This window comes from Colias croceus, chromosome 17 (genome assembly GCF_905220415.1).
Source record: "Colias croceus chromosome 17, ilColCroc2.1".
Lineage (NCBI taxonomy): Eukaryota > Metazoa > Arthropoda > Insecta > Lepidoptera > Pieridae > Colias > Colias croceus.
This window is the reverse complement of record NC_059553.1, coordinates 4,765,214-4,786,965: the sequence shown is the minus strand read 5'-3', so window position 1 is coordinate 4,786,965 and position 21,752 is coordinate 4,765,214. Positions and strand designations below refer to the sequence as shown.

The 21,752-nt window shown below is 31.6% G+C and overlaps 1 protein-coding gene and 1 long non-coding RNA gene across 2 annotated transcripts; both read left to right on the top strand.

The window, feature by feature from the left end:
- Nucleotides 1-6,686: 6,686 nt before the first annotated feature.
- Nucleotides 6,687-8,059, top strand: LOC123699201. The gene is made up of 4 exons (XR_006752498.1): nucleotides 6,687-6,776; nucleotides 7,193-7,250; nucleotides 7,648-7,665; nucleotides 8,019-8,059. It is a non-coding gene; the product is annotated as an uncharacterized LOC123699201 (long non-coding RNA).
- Nucleotides 8,060-11,449: 3,390 nt separating this feature from the next.
- LOC123699249 lies at nucleotides 11,450-12,329 on the top strand. The gene is made up of 2 exons (XM_045646160.1): nucleotides 11,450-11,759; nucleotides 11,827-12,329. Exons 1-2 carry the CDS (start codon nucleotides 11,718-11,720, stop codon nucleotides 12,187-12,189), a joined length of 405 nt encoding a protein of 134 aa, XP_045502116.1. The 5' UTR covers nucleotides 11,450-11,717; the 3' UTR covers nucleotides 12,190-12,329.
- Nucleotides 12,330-21,752: the final 9,423 nt, after the last annotated feature.

Sequence of the window (21,752 nt, the reverse complement as noted above, 5' to 3'; positions counted from 1 at the left end):
TACTATATGTTTTAAGATTTAATTTTAAGTTTTGACCGGGGATTAGATTTAGATATCTATAGATATATAGGTACAAAAATAAACTTATTATTCAAGTTACACAAAATTATCTTATTTTTGTGCAGGTGCATAAATCTTTTTATTTTTAAACGAACAAAAAATTATTCACTGAATTTTTCGTAACTGGAAGTCAATAACAAAAGTGTCACGATGTTCTTTTTAAATAATTTTATTATAAAGTAAAGGTGGAAGGGTCGAGAATCTATTAACAATACAGTCAAATAAAGATTTATCGAAACACTACATTACGTTCAAAATTGGAAGGGATTGGAATTGTTGCACAAAAATACAAAAAATACGAAATAAAAAAAAATATTTTTTGTTAGGTACTAAAGTATACATAAAATAACACCATACACTTAACTCCACACTAGGATTCCCTGTGTTGTGGAGAATAGTCTTTAGTCAACTTTCATCTATTTTAACATTTTAAACATTTATGAAGGTCATTACAATAACTACATACTTAGTACAGATTTCTTTAAATTTCATTTAATTGAATAAAATTCTAGGAGTGAATTTGTAAAATTATTTTAACGATCTGAGAAAGTTTTCAGGCACATTACATATTAGGAATCTTGAAAAGACGTAATAAAATAAAAATCATAAATAATATACCTTATTGCTGATCAGTTGAATGATACCGTGAAGTTTATGCTTTACTATAAACAGAGAAGTTATTAAACAACCTCGCTTGAAAATATTGCCTAATTTTGCTAACCTAGCCTTCACCCTGCAGAAATATAGCGGTAAAATTGCAAAGGTCCTAATAAGCCATTTTCCTTATTCATATTACTATTGTAGTATAAACTTTACGTTTACAGTTTACTGGTTAAGAATAGTTTTGAATCCAAACTTCCAGAAACCTGAAGAATAGACTACTTAAATTGTAGAGTATGTATCGATTTCTTTTACCTAGCATCCGTTAAATTTGAACTAAATAAATAATATTCGTAAAAAAGTTGTGTCATTTGATATGGATGTTAACTACGAGTAGAACTGACGGATTCAAAAGTTTTAATATTCACATACTAAATACTAAACACTCCTCTTATAAGTAGTATTTTCTTACATATGTTCTAGAAAATACAATTTTGCTTCTTTTTGATATAGGTACCTACTTACTAAAATAATATAAAAAAAAACTGAAAAGCCTTCCTTAATAATTTACATAATAGTTAATGCATTTTCAAAATATGTAATGTGAATTCGAAGAAATCTTTTCTTAACAGCAACATCTGTAGAATGAACTTTGAACCCTTTTTTCAGTCTGACATAACGTACAATACAACAACTCAAGCAACAACTACTTGTTTTAATTATAAATTCATATGTACAAATACCATAAGACATTACTTTGATGTCGGAAATAGCAACAAAAATATTTATAACATAGTATTCAAATTTTTCCATTCAATAATATTGGCTGGATTATCCAGACGCGTGAACCGTTGCTCAAGCAACTTATTTATCAAACATTTGTGACGTAGTCAATGCTGATATAAAATTTTAATTTATGTTATTCGAAATATCCCCACGTTTTTAACTTAGTCGTTATTTACATATTGCGTCTGAAATCTAGATTATCAAGATATTTTTTATTTTGAAATCGATTCCACTGACTGTTACGTCAATAGAAGCAGACAAATAAAAAATTACGAGTAAAAATTGATTCATTTTAACGTGTGATAAATAAAATCGGCAAATATAATTAATATGAATGGATGATCGCTATTACTTAAGTTTTTTTGTATACGGTATCTTGCCCTTCTCTAAGAATTGTTTCAATAAAAAAACCCTTGACACCTAATCGCATTCGATTTTTAACAAAACTAAAAGTAGAGCAAATAGCAACATATGAAATAATGCAATGCTTTCCATTTCACTTTCGTTGTTATCTGTAACTAACTAACGTCTAAAATATTATAACACATATTCACCTTGGACAGTGTTCGATTACTTTTTATACCTATGTACGAAGCAAATATAAATCGAGAAGACTCTACCGTTTTAAACATTTATCCAAATAATACCTACTTAGATACAAAATGAATTTTAAAATAATTTCCTCAATACATGGATTGATATAAATTATTTACACCCAAAATATTTTTATAACGAAACAAATTTCAATAATAATGACATTTATATTCCATGCATCTTGTTCCCTATGGCCTATGCGATAAAACAACAACTTTTCATCCGTCACAAAAGACAAAGAATGGGGATTTACATTCCTAGTAGGAAATTTAATCACGTCTGAAAGGATGTGATCGACGCATAAAGTATTCACTGTTTGATTTGTTTTTATAATCAATTCAAAAGCCTATGTTTATCGCAATCTAAAGTCTTAACTATAGCACATACCTATTACTCTATAGAATTAAAGAGTTACTACGGCGGCCAATAATGGCCGCTGTACACGGGTAGAGTAGTGCAGTAGAATACTAATTATCCTACTTACTATACTAATGTAGATACCATTGGTAGAGTAGAGTACTAAAATTTCCACTAAAACTGGCAGAGTACTGTGAACTAGTAGAGTAGTATGGTAGTTCACTCTACCGTTTGCTCTACCCGTGTACAGCAGCCATAAGGGCTGAATAATCAACTACGAGTAGATCTATACTACTCGTAATATTATGAAGCTGAAGAGTTTGTTTGTTTATTTGTTGTTGTTTATTTTTTTTAATACAATAGTAGTATTTTTTTTGTTTTAATAATGTATTGTTATTTTTCAGTGCTTGTAAGTGACGGAGTTGGTCACGGAGGTATGAAATGTATTTTTAAATATTACATAATTTTTTGTTTATTTGTGAAGTTTATGCTTTACTATAAACAGAGAAGTTATTAAACAACCTCGCTTGAAAATATTGCCTAATTTTGCTAACCTAGCCTTCACCCTGCAGAAATATAGCGGTAAAATTGCAAAGGTCCTAATAAGCCATTTTCCTTATTCATATTACTATTGTAGTATAAACTTTACGTTTACAGTTTACTGGTTAAGAATAGTTTTGAATCCATACTTCCAGAAACCTGAAGAATAGACTACTTAAATTGTAGAGTATGTATCGATTTCTTTTACCTAGCATCCGTTAAATTTGAACTAAATAAATAATATTCGTAAAAAAGTTGTGTCATTTGATATGGATGTTAACTACGAGTAGAACTGACGGATTCAAAAGTTTTAATATTCACATACTAAATACTAAACACTCCTCTTATAAGTAGTATTTTCTTACATATGTTCTAGAAAATACAATTTTGCTTCTTTTTGATATAGGTACCTACTTACTAAAATAATATAAAAAAAAACTGAAAAGCCTTCCTTAATAATTTACATAATAGTTAATGCATTTTCAAAATATGTAATGTGAATTCGAAGAAATCTTTTCTTAACAGCAACATCTGTAGAATGAACTTTGAACCCTTTTTTCAGTCCGACATAACGTATCTACAATACAACAACTCAAGCAACAACTACTTGTTTTAATAATTATAACTTCATATGTACAAATACCATAAGACATTACTTTGATGTCGGAAATAGCAACAAAAATATTTATAACATAGTATTCAAATTTTTCCATTCAATAATATTGGCTGGATTATCCAGACGCGTGAACCGTTGCACAAGCAACTTATTTACCAAACATTTGTGACGTAGTCAATGCTGATATAAAATTTTAATTTATGTTATTCGAAATATCCCCACGTTTTTAACTTATAGTCGAGCCAATTTAATAGGCAACATTTGACGTCTATCAATTTTATCTTCGAAGAGAGGTAACCTGCTTAAAAACATCGATTGAAGTGTATTAATCGATACGGATTTGAAACATTTGTCAATCGAATTTATTAATTTATGATGATTTTTATTCACAAGTAATCAATGCATTCGATTCTAGATGTCAGATTTCGATTTTTAGAGTAACGTCTCTAGTATTTAAAAAGAAAAAAGGTTTATTGACACAAAATTGTAGCGACGTCAGTTCTTCAATTCAGAAATTGTTTATTATGTTTAAAATGGTTTATCAGTAAAATGAAATCTTAAAATTACTTGTATCGGTCATTATTATTATAAATATGTAATTGTAATTGAAAAAAGTTAAGCAAATGTGCAGTTCTAACAAAACGAAATATCATATTATTCTATGTCGTCGTTACTAGGTTACGTTGTTGAATTTTGTTGAACTGTCAAATGTTGCCTATTAAAATGGCTCTACTATAGTCGTTATTTACATATTGCGTCTGAAATCTAGACTATCAAGATATTTTTTATTTTGAAATCGATTCCACTGACTGTTACGTCAATAGAAACAGACAAATAAAAAATTACGAGTAAAAATTGATTCATTTTAACGTGTGATTTTGTAATCTAAGCGTGTGATAAATAAAATCGGCAAATATAATTAATATGAATGGATGATCGCTATTATTTAAGTTTTTTTGTATACGGTATCTTGCCCTTCTCTAAGAATTGTTTCAATAAAAAAACCCTTGACACCTAATCGCATTCGATTTTTAACAAAACTAAAAGTAGAGCAAATCTTCTTTTAATATATATAAATCTCATGTCACAATGTTTGTCCTCAATGGACTCCTAAACTACTTAACCGATTATAATAAAAGTCGCACACCATGTGCAGTTCGATCCAACTTGAGAGATAGGATAGGTTTTATCCCGGAAATCCCTCGGGAACTGGAACTATGCGGGTTTTTCTTTGAAAACGCGGGCGAAGCCGCGGGCGGAAAGCTAGTAGCAACATATGAAATAATGCAATGCTTTCCATTTCACTTTCGTTGTTACCTGTAACTAACTAACGTCTAACATATTATAACACATATTCACCTTGGACAGTGTTCGATTACTTTTTATACCTATGTACGAAGCAAATATAAATCGAGAAGACTCTACCGTTTTAAACCTTTGTCCAAATAATACCTATTTAGATACAAAACGAATTTTAAAATAATTTCCTCAATACATGGATTATTTACACCCAAAATATTTTTATAACGAAACAAATTTCAATAATAATGACATTTATATTCCATGCATCTTGTTCCCTATGGCCTATGCGATAAAACAACAACTTTTCATCCGTCACAAAAGACAAAGAACGGGGATTTACATTCCTAGTAGGAAATTTAATCACGTTTAAAAGGATGTGATCGACGCATAAAGTATTCTCTATTTGATTTGTTTTTATAATCAATTCAAAAGCCTATGTTTATCGCAATCTAAACTATAGCACATACCTATTACTCTATAGAATTAAAGAGTTACTACGGCGGCCAATAATGGCCGCTGTACACGGGTAGAGTAGTGCAGTAGAATACTAATTATCCTACTTACATTGGTAAGTACATTGGTAGAGTAGAGTACTAAAATTTCCACTAAAACTGGCAGAGTACTGTCAACTAGTAGAGTAGTATGGTAGTTCACTCTACCGTTTGCTCTACCCGTGTACAGCAGCCATAAGGGCTGAATAATCAACTACGAGTAGATCTATATTCTATACTACTGAAGCTGAAGAGTTTGTTTGTTTATTTGTTTGTTTGAACGCGCTAATCTCAGGAACTACTGAAAAATTATTTCGGTGTTAGATAGCTCATTTTTCAAGGAAGGCTATTATAGGCTATATATCATGACGCTAAGACCAACAGGAGAGGAGCAATGCAGGTAACGCCACGGGGCGCAGCTAGTCGTTAATATAATAGAACTAGGATTCAGTTTTTTATGCGGTATGCGTTGACCAATTTCGAGTCAATACACTCTCTTTATACGATAATGGGAGATAAAATGTTGTGTTTGGACTTCTTCCAAGAAATGAACTAGCTCGTGCCGTTTCGTTGTCCACGTACCTATAAACATTAAGAAGTATAAATTTATTATTTAATAATATAATAACTATTTTACTTTAAGATGTTAATAGTAACGCTAAATATATGTTTTTACCCTCATTTAGCTTACCGATCAAAAACAAAGGTTCCTGAATTTATTACATACTAGCTTCCGCCCGCGACTCCGTCCGCGCGGATGTCGGTCTTCGCGTGGATGGTTATTTCTCCATTTTGAGTACCTCTGTCAATAATATCTTATAAATATCTATTGGACCCAATTCCCAAATACGGCTAGGCCTGTAATAATACGCAACGTGTGTTCGCGGTTCTACGGAACAACGTCTATGGATAAAACTGAAAAATTAAGATTAATTTTTTTCTACGTATTTCTCCAGGATAAAAAGTATCCTATTTTACGCCCTGGATAATAAGGTATAATTATACCAAGTTTCATCGAAATCGAACCGCTAGTTTTCACGTGATGCCTTCACATACAGACAGACAGACAGACAGACAGACAAAAATTTTTTTAATCACATATTTGGGTTTGGTATCGATCCAGTAACACCCCCTGCTATTTATTTTTTCAATATTTTCAATGTACAGAATTGACCCTTCTACAGATTTATTATATGTATAGATATTAATTTAAAAAGCTTAATAGAAGAACTGATGGTAATGAATACCCATACGTATATAATATTTTCATGAATGTTAATATTATTTCTAAACATTTTTGTCACAAAAGTGCTAAAGGTTATCTTAACACTGACTTATTTGTTAACTCCAAAATAGCATACATTGATTATTCGTTTATATCATTGTCGTCTCGCTTGCAGGAAATACAATACACAATGTCCAAATTACTTGTACGTATTCATTTTTTACCGTTTTTAAGACAAATTTTTTTCGTATAACATAGGCACAAATTAATTCTTATATTAGAAAATTGCATGCTTTTTAGTAAGCTAGTTTAGTAATTAGAATTGGGTGTGGTCACAAACTTTTATATGAGCTCAAAATTTTTAAATACTTTATGATTTACAAAATATTTGCATATGTGTGGTATAAGAATAAAGTTGGGATATCCGTTTTCGATTAAATATGACGATCATAGAGCTGTATGTTTTCTTGTCAACTAGGTATTTGCTCACACTTAGACACTTAACATAGTACTGTGAGTGGAGTCACCTAACTGTTTGAACAAGAACGATTTGTCAATAGAATTATATTCGTCCTTGTTAATACATATTCGATTACCTACATTTTTCTCGAACCTTTTCAGATCACACTGTTTTTGGTTGCCCTTATTGGGAGTGCTTTGACACGACCCGCACCTAGACGTAAGTATTCGTTATAATTATTATTAATCTATAAATATATGAAATACTTCACAAGATTCATAGTACACAGAAAATTATATAGACTACACTTTTTATTCTGCAATTTCTACCAGATAGGAGCCGGAAAATCGCCTCCCGTCTGAAACGAAATCACGCGTTAGCTGACAGTACACTGAAACTCGTTACGGTTACCTAGCTATTTTTTATTATTAATTAATTTATCTCAAAGTAGCCCTTACTTATTTTAATCAGGTCTTGATATTAAAAAAATATAATTTAAATCCCCACAATCACATTTTAAATTGTTACTTTTTTATGCATCTAACTTATTGTATAGTGTGTACAGATAATATAGTAAGTACTGTACAATATACTAATCGTGTTTTTTCTTTTCTAGCAAATGATGGCGGTGAAGGTATTTATATTATCAATTTGTTCTTAAAAAATTGTTTCTAATATTATTTTACACAATAATTGCTTAATGAAAGTCTAAAAAACCATTGAAATACAGAATACGATGGAAGTTGTATGATATAAATAAAAATTGTTTATAAACAAATATATTATAATATAGAGTATATTATAATATATTTGTTTAAAAATTTGAATTCACATCATACAACTTCCATCGTATTCAGTATTTACCATAATATTAATTCCTACTATTATACAATAGTATTTTATAATAGTATAGTATGTTAATTACACATTATTTAATACAATAGTAGTATTTTTTTTTGTTTTAATAATGTATTTGTTATTTTTCAGTGCTTGTAAGTGACGGAGTTGGTCACGGAGGTATGAAATGTATTTTTAAATATTACATAAATTTTTGTCATTTATTAAAATCGATAATTAAATACTTATTTACATATATAAAAAACAGATTAATTATTAAAAGATAATTTATCTAATACTACTTACCTTTTTCTTTCATTTCATATAAATATTGGATAACATAATTTTTTTTAATGCATGCGTACAATTTAAAAATAAATGTTTTGTTTTTTTTTCAGTAAAGGTGGTAGACAACGGCAATGGTGGTATGTTCATAATTAATTATATGTATTAACTATCTAGTTATAACTACACTTGGCTAAACATAAGTAAATTTTTGATATGAATAATGCACCTATTATTTAATTGGAAATCTGATGGGCAATTAAATCAATTAAAATAAAGCTATTTACAAACAAATATGTCAATTGAATTTTAAATCTTTGTTGTCCAGTCATAAATTGGATATAATATAATTATGTAGGTATGTAAATTATAGTAAGGGTCAACTCACACCAAAAGATCGGCGAAGCGCGGCGAAGCGGAGCGCAGTTTCCGTGTCATATGAATTTTAACTTTATTTTCATTACTATAATACTTATTGTCGCATGAGAAGCTCGAACGAGTCGCGCGGATGCCCGCGGCGCCGCTGGAATTCCGTGGAATTCCAAGTATACCTAAATATCGGCAACAAAATTAACATATTAAAATAACGTCAATATTTCCAACAAACAGTTAAACTTTGTTGTACAACATATTTTTTTTATTTCAGTGAGCGTGGTTGACAACGATGATTCAAGTAAGTTTTTCTTTTTTATATAAAAATTTTATAACATAAATAGGTACCTACTACCTACCTATAACCTACTTAATCTTTTATAAAATGAAATTATCCAACTTAGTTTATTTCATCATCATCATCATTACGATGCACTCTATCAGAAAGATTTGTTTAGTTTAACATTCAAAATAATCGTCTTTGTGCTGTGATGGTTCAAAAACCTTAAATGTATACAAATGCATAAGTGAACAATAAATATAAAAAAGTCTCTATGAACAAACACAATTCAAATATAAGTAGTTAATATTTTGATTGATCACCTTGAACATTGATTAAGTTAATTTTTTTCTTAAGTACAAGTGGCTACTCCTCCGTCGCAAGGTGAGTACTTATTATTTAATTATAAAATAGTTGACAAAATATAGGGTTTTTTTCAAATTCATAACCCATGTAAAGTTTCGAATCTTACCAATAATAAAAGATATTATTACCTATAATAGTAGATATTGTCATTGATAATATTCATTTAATACTCTGATTTGGAAATAAAAAGTATGAACAATAAAATCAACATTAAAGTTACTTACGTAAGTATTTTTATTTATGCATAGTCTAAACTTTAAACATTACAAAATCGATATGAGTAAAATATTTTCAAAAACAATAGAAACTGTGCCTTTATGTTTACTGTTACCACTGTTACTTTTAATAGTTATTACGATGATATATTTTTTTTTCAGATAGTTGGGCAAGATCTTCAAAATAGCGTGATAATAGGGTGAAATTTTTATAAGTTTCTTTTTTATGATGGAATCAATCATCAAATTGTAAAAGAAATAAAATTATAAAAATTAAATAATTGTTTTTGTTACATCGATCTATATAATATATACCCTAAAAATATTTATTATTTATAATTTTCAGAGCATAATTTAGTTATTTTGTGTTCTTATCTAAAGGAGGCAGATTATAAAAAAAGTCCCTAGACATCATTTTAAATATTATTTACAAGAAGAGGCAATTCACTCAGATCAAGGGATCTGCATGCAAGGGAGATGCAGGCGTAAAGATTTTGTTCATTTTGTGTGATCGCCAATTACTTACCAGTTTTGTAGAGGTGCTTAATAAAGTGATATAGGTACTCTATATTGGTTATCTTCATCGGAAACAGTATTTAGATATGTTCAACCAAATTTATACTTATTCCTTTAATTATACCTACTATTCCATACATGCAAAAAATATTTTTACTTTAGCTCTTGCCGTTCACTGACTTGGTGCAGACGTCAGACTCATCACACAATCAGTATTAGGTTTAGCTTCTTCTTTCTATATATAAAATACTCGTGTCACAATGTTAGTTACCATACTCCTCCGAAACGGCTGAACCAATTCTCATAAAATTATTGGGTAGGCCTGAGAATCGGCCAACATTTATTTTTCATACCCCTTAGTAATAAGAGTAAGGCAGAATAACGTTTGCTGGGACAGCCGACAGCTAGACTATAAATAAGACTGAACCAAGATATAATTTCAATAGTTTTTGCATAAAAAAGCGACTTAACTTCCCATTTGCCACTTTAATTAATTTACTTTCTATATTTTCAATCATTTGCTGTAGAAACAATATAGTCATTAGATTTGTTTTGCGCCTGTTAAAAGAATATAAAATTATATTACAGTGTATTTTGCTACACGATTTATTGAAAAATTAACAAATTTAATGTTATATGTTAAGTATTTTAAAACCTGTGTTCAAAACATACCAATACAATTACAATGCATTATTACAATTCCACAAATGCCCTCCAAAAATGATAGAACTTGTTGCCTTTGAGTAAGATAATATTAAATGAGTAGGTAATTAAAAGGAAAACAACAAAAATAAGAATATCTTATAAAATTACTAGCTTTCCGCCCGCGGCTTCGCCCGCGTTTTCATAGAAGACCCCGCATAGTTCCCTTTCCCGTGGGATTTCCGGGATAAAACCTATCCTATCTCTCAAGTTGGATCAAACTGCACATGGTGTGTGAATTTTATTATAATCGGTTAAGTGTTTTAGGAGTCCATTGAGGACAAACATTGTGACACGAGATTTATATATATTAAAAAGATTTGATTAAGTACCTAAGTAGATTTTACTTTCTTTATGTGACTGGCTGCGTTCTCAGATTCGAAAATAGATTAATTTTTTTATTTGTTATCCAAACACTGTATTTTATACGTTAAGATTTATAGTAAGTTCATATATATTTTATTCCTCAAATGCCTTAATTAAGTAGTTGATCAGATTACGCATGGACAATGAATTTGCTGGGCCAGACACACGTTTAGTAAAAACCATGAGTATGAAGCGAAGCCAGTGGAACTATTCCACTTTACTAACAGAAGCTGTCAATAATTTTGTGCACACACAATACTCCCGTTGTCTCTAAACTTAATTTAAAAATTACCTACTCAGTTACGTGTTTACAATGATTGTGATCAGTGTAATATGTAATTATTTACTACATAGTACCTACTTAGGTTTCTTGGGAAGGAATATCGCAAATCAAGCTGACTTATTTTTTTGCATTGTTATGAAATATTATAATGACTAATGAGGAGCAGGAAAAGTGTCGATTAGTTACCGCAGTTCTCATTGTCCACCGTGCGATAGCGTGTTTTATTTCTACGTTTTATCTTAACTGTGACTGTATTGCCGTTTTATAAAAACTACATTATCAGTAAATCAGCAATAAATTCAATTAGGTCCCATTGTACCGATGAGACCTCAATCAATCCAATGACGTAACACACTAAAAGAGTTACAACTGGCTTTAATTGAGTCCAACGATGGCACAGCGCTCGCCAGCAGCTGTTTCATTCTCGTATGCAACACTCGTGTTCTACTAAACGCTAAATAAAAATGTCCACTTTTCTCGCAGGCTTCATAACCGCCTTGGTTCTGGTGAGTCATTTCTAGTACGCCATAAATTATAATCTTACGACACCATTAACATTGACATTATTTTCAGGCCATTATCGTGATAATATTTATTGCGTATTGCATGTTCTGTAAAGAGAGACATAAGTCTGAACGTTTCCAATACGACATATCGGATATATGGCAGAAAAATATAGAAATAGCGCAAGAGCAGGAACAAGAAACCAAAACTAAAGAGGTCACGGCGGGAATATTTATTCTGCCTCGAAAGAGACATAAAGAGGACTATACCTATCAAAAAAGACCGGATTACCCTGAAGGACCGGTGTCGAAAATCGAACCAAAGACTGATAAACTGATTGATATATTAAACGAGAACTCTCCTGGAACTGAGACTCGTAAATGCGTTGAATTCGATCTCGACCCAGACGTACCGTACCACAGTGACGTTTGAAGCTGTTTGTTGTGTAACCAGTATTGTTGAATTACAATAAGCAAGGTTTACATTGTTGTCGTATTTACCTTATATCTCACTTTGTTATTCCGATGTATGTTAAGATTTTTTCCATTAAATGATGTAATGCATTGTAATAATTTATTATTTTATTTTCCATTACACTCCCAATGGCATGCATTGAATATTTAAATGTATTAAAATAGGAATGACGTTCTAGAGAAATGTCAAAAGTTCAAATTTCAAGGTAGAGTTCAGCACAAAAATTTCTAATTATCTCATATACATAATTTTATTTTGATTTACTGTTTTAAAATGTTACAAATATATAATACAGATTTTATACATAAATTTATATCTCGCTATTAGGAACACAAGACAAAAATTTAAAGACAATTGAATCTAGTCACTTGTCTGCAAGGTTAATTAAACGGACATTATTGACCCAAGTCTTTAATTCCGTCAGCAACTTTGTCGATTACGCTCTTCTCAGTGGGTTTGAAGACGTTGACGACAGCATCACTGGCTTCGCCAGCGCTCTGGACCGCTCCGTCCCAGGCGTTCTTCACGCTATCCATTACATCACGTTTGACACGATGTTCTTGCTCTGAGGGCAGAGCTGACGCAAATGCGATGATCTGAAAGCAAACAATGATGCAAAGTCGAATAAAAAAATATTCAATGAAAGAAACAAGTAACATACCTATTTGATTCAAACTGCGGGGAAAATGTTAACATGTCATAATAGGGGTAAACCACCCAATTATTGGCACTTTAAGCATCTACTTCACAAAACCAGTGAAATTTGCATGTACAATTATGTTTTAATTAAGAAAAAAACATTTATAGGTACTGGTATTCTAATCTATGGAGAATATTATAAAGTACTTGTCAATTTTAAATTAAATCGCTTTATTTAATATATTGAACCTTTAAAAGAAAAACGTAAAATACCAGTTGCTGGCATAGTCAAACCTTTTATTGGCAGTGATTGTTACCTATTATTGTCACTATTCTTGCAAAACTGAAACGTAATCACAGAATACATAATAGTAGCTAAACGCTACAGAACGGACACTCTCCGCCTCCCGCCAAAATTAAACACTTACCTCACCCCGCACGATCAGACATGTTATGGTACCCATTTCCCCGCAAGGACGATACCAACGACGTCTCTAGACGAAACGCAACGAAGATTGACAACATTAATCAAATTGACTTAAAGCAATTTTATTATTTTGGATTTGTGATTATCGTTTTTCGTAGAAAATGGTTAGATATTGTGCTGTTTACGGATGTATTTCATCAGAAAAACGCGAATTTTTTTTTACGCTAGTCACAAATGTGCCAACCATAAAGAGTTTACACACACATTTGCAGTCTCTACAGTGTGACTGTCAAAACTATAATTTTGTATGGAGTGTCCGGGGTGTGACGTAATGTAAATGTATGTAGAGCTTTGATCTGAAAGCAAATATTATAAAGATGCAAAGTCCAATAAAAAATTATCAATGAAAGAAATAAGTAACATATTTGATTCAAACTGCGGGTAAATGTTATATGTCATTACAAAGGACTAGCTTTTCGCCCGCGGCTTCGCCCACGTTTTCATAGAAAAACTCGCATAGTTCCCGTTCCCGTGGGATTTCCGCGATAAAACCTATCCTATGTGTTAATTTAATTTACCCTCAATATATGTGCTACATTTCATTGTAATCGTCCAGTAGTATTTGCGTGAAAGATTAACAAACATACACAAACACATACCTATCTACATCCATCCTCACAAACTTTCCCGTTTATCATATTAGTAGGATATAATATTTATTTAGCACGGTATATTCCTATAAATAACTGTGTGTAGTGTTTATTTATATCGTGTTAAGTACTATTAAAAGGTAAAAAAACATACTAAAAAAACCAACTCAAAATTATTTTTCCGTCTTTTCTTTCTCTATCTTTTTACCGACTTTAGAAAATATTTACTAAGAGGTTTGAATTATTCCTTACACAAAAAACTATACAATATTCACATAAATAACAATATATATCACCTTACAGTGAAGTACAGCAATTATTTATCTAAACTAATATTATAAAGGTGAAGAGATGGTTTGTTTGTTTGTTTGAACGCGTTAATCTCAAGATCTACTGGTCCGATTTGAAAAATTATTTCAGTCAGAAAGCCTATTTATCGAGGAAAGCTATAGGCTATATATTATCATCACGCTAAGACCAAAAGAAGCGGAGCACTGCGGGTAAAACCGCAGGGCAAAGCTAGTTTAACATAATTTCAATGACAATTAATATAATAAATACAAATATTCTAATAAAGATAATTCTCCAAACTTCCGACTTTATCTATTGGAAAAGGGATAAATGACCGACTTAGGTACATTACCAATTATTAACTGCCCGCATATTACTAACTAGCTTCCGCCCGCGACTCCGTCCGCGTGGATGGTTTATTTCTCCATTTTGAGACCTCTGACAATAACATCTTATAAATATCTATTGGACCCAATTCCCAAATACGGTTAGGCCTATAATAATACGCAACGTGTGTTCGCGGTTCTACGAAACAACGTCTATGGATAAAACTGAAAAATTAAGATTAATTTTGTTCTACGTATTTTTCCAGGATAAAAAGTATCCTATTTTACGCCCAGGATAATAAGGTATAATTATAACAAGTTTCATGGAAATCGAACCGCTAGTTTTCACGTGATGCCTTCACATACAGACAGACAGACAGACAGACAGACAGACAGACAAAAAATTTTTTAATCACATATTTGGGTTTGGTATCGATCCAGTAACACCCCCCGGGTATTTATTTTTTCAATATTTTCAATGTACAAAATTGACCCTTCTACAGATTTATTATATGTATAGATTATGAAACACTCACTACAGTATAATTTAATACGATGATATGTATTTGTACTTATAATCATTTTTGTTTCTTCTTCACATCTTGTAGCTTTGCTTTTGATATTATTTCTCGGTCAGCTACAAGCTACACATTGAGAAATATGTAGTAGAATTGGAAAATACTTACAGTTTCGGGGACACACATACTTACGTATAAACGCATACACTAAATATAACGTCAATTCTATTTAACACCGAAACCAAAATTGTCTATAGATATTTACATAAAATGGTACTTACAAGGCATAGGAAGATTGCGACTTGCGAATTCATGATGCTGGATAAATGTTTTGATGTTCAGAAATGTAGTATGTATTACAAAGGATGTTTACTATCCAGAGATCTGACTCCCACTGGGTTAAGAATGAACAGGAAGGTTTAAATTTACTTTGGCTACGCACGTGTGTGGTTGTAATCATTGCATCAACCAAATATCATGAGGTCAAGGGATGTGCAAAATGAAACATTATATAACTATATCTTTGGAATTTTTTAAAGATATTAATTGTAAACATATAAATGGAAACATACTGAGCAATGCAAATAAACAAAAATATGAACCAAAAAATTCCGCTAGCATAATAATTTAATTCTTTTACTTATCAGTACTGAAACAGCCGAGCCCCAAATCTTAAAATTTCAACGCATTGCATTGCATTTGTACCATTCATACGAGATTTCTTAATTATCGCTTCGATATCTCTAACCTACAGTTGTATGTGGCAGTTCATCTATCAGAATTAAAGATTTTTTTATCTATATGTCCTCTAGGCAACTAGGCGATTTACTTCATATTATTAATTTTATTAAGTAACTAGCTTCCGCCCGCGACTCCGTCCGCGCGGATGTCGGTCTTCGCGTGGATGGTTATTTCTCCATTTTGAGTACCTCTGTCAATAACATCTTATAAATATCTATTGGACCCAATTCCCAAATACGGCTAGGCCTATAATAATACGCAACGTGTGTTCGCGGTTCTACGGAACAACGTCTATGGATAAAACTGAAAAATTAAGATTAATTTTTTTCTACGTATTTTTCCAGGATAAAAAGTATCCTATTTTACGCCCAGGATAATAAGGTATAATTATACCAAGTTTCATTGAAATCGAACCGCTAGTTTTCACGTGATGCCTTCACATACAGACAGACAGACAGACAGACAGACAGACAGACAGACAGACAGACAGACAAAAATTTTTTTTATCACATATTTGGGTTTGGTATCGATCCAGTAACACCCCCTGCTATTTATTTTTTCAATATTTTCAATGTACAGAATTGACCCTTCTACAGATTTATTATATGTATAGACATGACGTTTAAAAAGCTCCAAGGTATCGTTTTCAGGAACACAAGAGAATAAGAACGCTACCATTAAATTCTTAATTCTTGAGGCAATCGTGCTGATAAATCAACGTAATGCGATATACCTAATGTTCTAATAACGTATAGTCAGGTTAGACTAGACTGGTCACCTAAGACATGAAGGTCCTATAGTTCACAAAGCTAGATTAGGAACCGGTTATAAATGCGAATTTCACTCTTCAGTCCAATATGTATGTAGTAATAATAACTAGTTCCTTGTCAAACTCTTAAATTCGTCATTTATTCTATTTTAACATTCGTAAATAGAAAATTATAATATTTTTTTTTTGATAATAAGTCATCATCAGCCCATAACGGTTACCTAGCATACGCTTGTGACACGCTAGCCATGTGCTTCATATTTGTCATTGATCTTTATATTTTAGGACATGAGATGGTTGTTCTATGACAAAATTTTCCGTCACTGCTTGAAGCATTTAAAGATCAAATAATTTTTTAAGTTTCTTCACCGATGATTTTAAGATCATCATATACCTACTGCACTAGGTAAATAAGAATAATACTTTACGTCGTACATTATATTATACATATTGATCATTCACAATATAATTTCCAACAATATCGATTACCTTATTCATTCAACAAGCCGCGCTTAGCACAGAAGGCGAAACCAATGTATTGAATGACAAACAGTAACTATGTACATAGTAGCAATAGTTCTATATAAACCGTAATATAAACTCGATTGTTCTATTAATCGTCGTCATTTTACTGAACTATGTAGATATTTATTTTGGTAATATAAAACATTTTAATATAAACTTACATTTTTCTGGTTAAGGTACTTCTGAAGATAGAGATTCAAGGAAGATATTCTCCAGGAACATTTCTATATTTATTTAATACTAGCGGTCCGCCCCGGCTTCGCCCGTGGTACATATTCGCGTTTTCTCTACATAAGAACCATCCTCGAACTTCAAGGAATATAATAAAAAAAGAATTAACGAAATCGGTTAAGCCGTTCTCAAGTTATGCGCTTACCAACACATTTTGGGATTCATTTTTATATTATTTAATACTAGCTTCCGCCCGCGACTCCGTCCGCGCGGAAAAATTAAGATTAATTTTTTTTCTAAGTATTTTTCCGGGATAAAAAGTATCCTATTTTATGCCCAGGATAATAAGGTATAATTATACCAAGTTTCATCGAAATCTAACCGTTAGTTTTCACGTGATGCCTTCACATACAGACAGACAGACAGACAGACAGACGGACAGACAGACAGACAGACAAAAAATTTTTTAATCAAATATTTGGGTTTGGTACCGATCCAGGAACACCCCCTGCTATTTATTTTTTCAATATTTTCAATGTACAGAATTGACCCTTCTACAGATTTATTATATGTATAGATTATGTAATTAATTTTATGCCCAGGATAATAAGGTATAATTGTACCAAGTTTCATCGAAATCGAACCGTTACTTTTCACGTGATGTCAGCATATACAGACAGACAGACAGACAGACAAATTTTTTTAAACACATTGGGTTTGGTATCGATCCAGTAACACCCCCTGCTATTTATTTTTTCAATATTTTCAATGTACAGAATTGACCCTTCTACAGATTTATTATTTAAGTTTAGATGTTTAGACTAGCGGTCCACCCCGGCTTCGCCCGTGGTACATATTTCGCAATAAAAAGTAGCCTATGTTCTTTCTTGGGTATCAAAATATCTCTATACCAAATTTCATGCAAATTGGTTCAGTAGTTAAGGCGTGATTGAGTAACAGACAGACAGACAGAGTTACTTTCGCATTTATAATATTAGTATGGATTACACTCCCAATGACATGCATAATATTTAAATGTATAAAAATAGGAATAACAAAGTTCAAATTTCAAGGTAGAGCTCAGCACAAAACTTCATTGTTTTCTCATATACATAATTTTATTTTGATTTACTGTTTTAAAATTTTACAAGTAAATAACATCGATTTTATACATAAATTTATAATCTCGCTATTAGAAACACAAGACAAAAATTTAAAGACAATTGAATATAGTCACTTGTCTGCAAGGTTAATTAAACGGACATTATTGACCCAAGTCTTTAACTCCGTCAGCTACTTTGTCGACTACGCTCTTCTCAGTGGGTTTGACCGCGTTGACGACAGCATCACTGGCTTCGCCAGCGCTCTGGACCGCTCCGTCCCAGGCGTTCTTCACGCCATCCATTACATCACGTTTGACACGATGTTCTTGCTCTGAGGGCAGAGCTGACGCAAATGCGATGATCTGAAAGCAAACAATGATGCAAAGTCGAATAAAAAAAATTGGTTGTCTGTAAAGTCGGTTTACTGACGATAGTTGAACGTGACAACGATTGTCCTTCTTTGTCGCTCATTCCGCGCTCTCGCTTTCACTGGAACGCCTCAGAGCGAGGTAACGCCGCATGAGTCATGTTTTTTCGGGCGTGCAGCCGGCTCTATCGAATTATAAGACGTTGTTACGTCAAAAGTATTCAATGAAAGAAACAAGTAACATACCTATTTGATTCAAACTGCGGGGAAAATGTTACATAGAATATAGGATATTTGTTTAGCATGGTCTATTCCTATAGGTAAATAACTGTAGGTATTGTTATTTATTTCGTGTTAATTTACTATTAAAAGGTAAAAAATCAAACTCAAAAACCTACTCATAGGTTATTTTTACCGACCTTTCTTTCTCTATAATTTTACCGACTTTTATTTCTCTATCTTTTTACCGACTATACAAAATATTAACTAAGAGGTTTGAATTATTCTTTACACATAGACAGAATGCCCACGTACAAAAACTATACCATATTCACCTAAATAACAATTTATACCATACAGTGCAGCACAACAATTATTTTACTTCGTTTCGCCCGCGTAGTCAAGACAAAAAACCCGCATAGTTCCCGTTCCCGTGGAATTTTCGGGATAAAACCTATTATATGTTCATCCTCAGGTCTCAAGCTATCTCTGTACCAAATTTGATGTAAATCCATGCAGTACTTTTTGAGATTAGCCCGAACATACATACAGACAAGCTGACAAAAATTCTAAAAACTTTATTTAGTAGTACGGGAGCTAGCAACGTTTAAAAAAAAGTCATTTTAGTATAGTTGGGTTTTTGATATACTGTGTCTCTTGCTATTTCGGTTAGAGTCCGGGCTGTCTGGCTGGCCGCAGTGGTTGCGTTTATTAGTGCGCATCTTATCTGCACAGGAAAATATCCTTAATTTAAAGTCATTTTTTAACGCGTAATTTTTAATCTTTTGCCTTTAGATAGATCCATCAGACATAATTTTTTTATTGCAAGACGTTTTTTTCGTTGTAAAATAGGTGCCATACGCAATTTTTATTTCAAAATAACTAAAATGTCATCGAAATAAGTGAAATTACATCAACATGAGTCCGCTTAAAAGGTAAGTAATAACTTTATTATTTATATTATATTATCCTTTTTTAATACTTATATTGAATAATTAGTAAACTAATATTTTTAATAGATGGTTTCATATTTATTACACTTTTGGGTATAAATATGAATTTGATGATATTTGTATTTTCTAGTGTTTGATTTTACGCGAGTATTATACATTTTGAAATTAAAGACTTGGGAAAATAATACAATGAATAAATCGCGTTTAAAATCCGTTAAAAAGTCTTTAATTTCTTGATGATATTTGGTTTTTATCAAGTTTACATTAACGTCCTATTTGAGGTTCGTTGGGAAAAGGAGGCGATATGGTAGATTGTTGCAAAAAAACTGTAAATAGTAAAATGAATATTATATATAGTATAAGTAACACAGTGATTACTTATCCTTCACTGGGACTCATGTTGATGGAATTTCACTTATTTCGATGATATTTTAATTATTTTGAAATAAAAATTGCGTCTGGCACCTATTTAACAACGAAAAAAACGTCTTGCAATAAAAAATGTATGTCTAATGGATCTATCTAAAGGCAAACGATTAAAAATTACGCGTTAAAAAATGACTTTAAATTAAGGATATTTTCCTGTGCAGATAAGATGCGCACTAATAAACGCAACCACTGCGGCCAGCCAGACAGCCCGGACTGTAACCGAAATAGCAAGAGGAACAGCATATCAAAGAACCAACTATACTAAAATGCTCACTTGTCAACGTTGCTACCTCCTAGAATATAGGATTCGACATCGATTGTGGATCACAACCCAAGTATTTTCAAAAAATATTCAATGAACATTTTTGACTTTCCTACGATTTTATTATATAATATATATGTATGTATATAGATTAAGAAACACTCACTACAGTAAAGTTTAATACGATTGTATGTATTTGTAAAATCGTTTTTGTTTTACTTTTTACATCTTATAGCTTTGCCTTCTATATTATTTCTTGGTCAGTTGCAAGCTACACATTGAGAAATAGTAGAATTGGGAAATACGGTATCGGGGACACACATACCTACATATAATCGAATACACTAAATATAACGCCAATTATATTTAACACCGAAACCAAAATTGTCTATATTTACATAAAATGGTACTTACAAGGCATAGGAAGATTGCAACTTGCGAATTCATGTTGCTGGATAAATGTTTTGATGTTCAGAAATGTAGAATTACAAAGGATGTTTACTATCCAGAGATCTGACTCCCACTGGGTTAAGAATGAACAGGAAGGTTTAAATTTACTTTGGCTACGCACGTGTGTGGTTGTAATCATAGTATCAACCAAATATCATGAGGTCAAGGGATGTGCGAAATGAAACATTATAATATAACTACATATATCTTTGGAATTTTTTTACGATTTTTGTAAACATATAAATGGAAACATACTGAGCAATGCAAGTAAACAAAAATATGAACAAAAAATTCGGTCAGAATGATAATTTAATTATTTTATGGATACTAAAACAGCCTAGCCCCAAATCTTACAATGTACCATGCTTAGGTACCATGTATACGAGATTTCTAGGTTATCGCTTCGATATCTCTAACATATTTTGTTTGTGGCAGTTCATCTATTGGCATAAAGATTTTTTTTATCCGTCTATAGTCTAATTTTATTACGTTACATAACGTTTAAAAAGCTCCAAGGTATATATGTAGGTTTTCAGGAACACAAGAGAATAAGTATGCTATCATTAAAATCTTAATTCTTGAAGCGGTCGTGCTGATAAATCAACGTAATGCGATATAATGTTCTAATAACGTAAAGTCAGGACTAGACTGGTCACCTAAGACATGAAGGTCCTATAGTTC

What these genes read in the sequence shown, in the direction of transcription:
- LOC123699249 (XM_045646160.1), top strand. Translation starts at nt 11,718, where the DNA reads ATGTCCACTTTTCTCGCAGGCTTCATAACCGCCTTGGTTCTG. An exon ending in TCATAACCGCCTTGGTTCTG is followed by an intron (nt 11,760 to 11,826) that starts GTGAGTCATTTC and finishes CATTATTTTCAG; the next exon opens with GCCATTATCGTGATAATATT.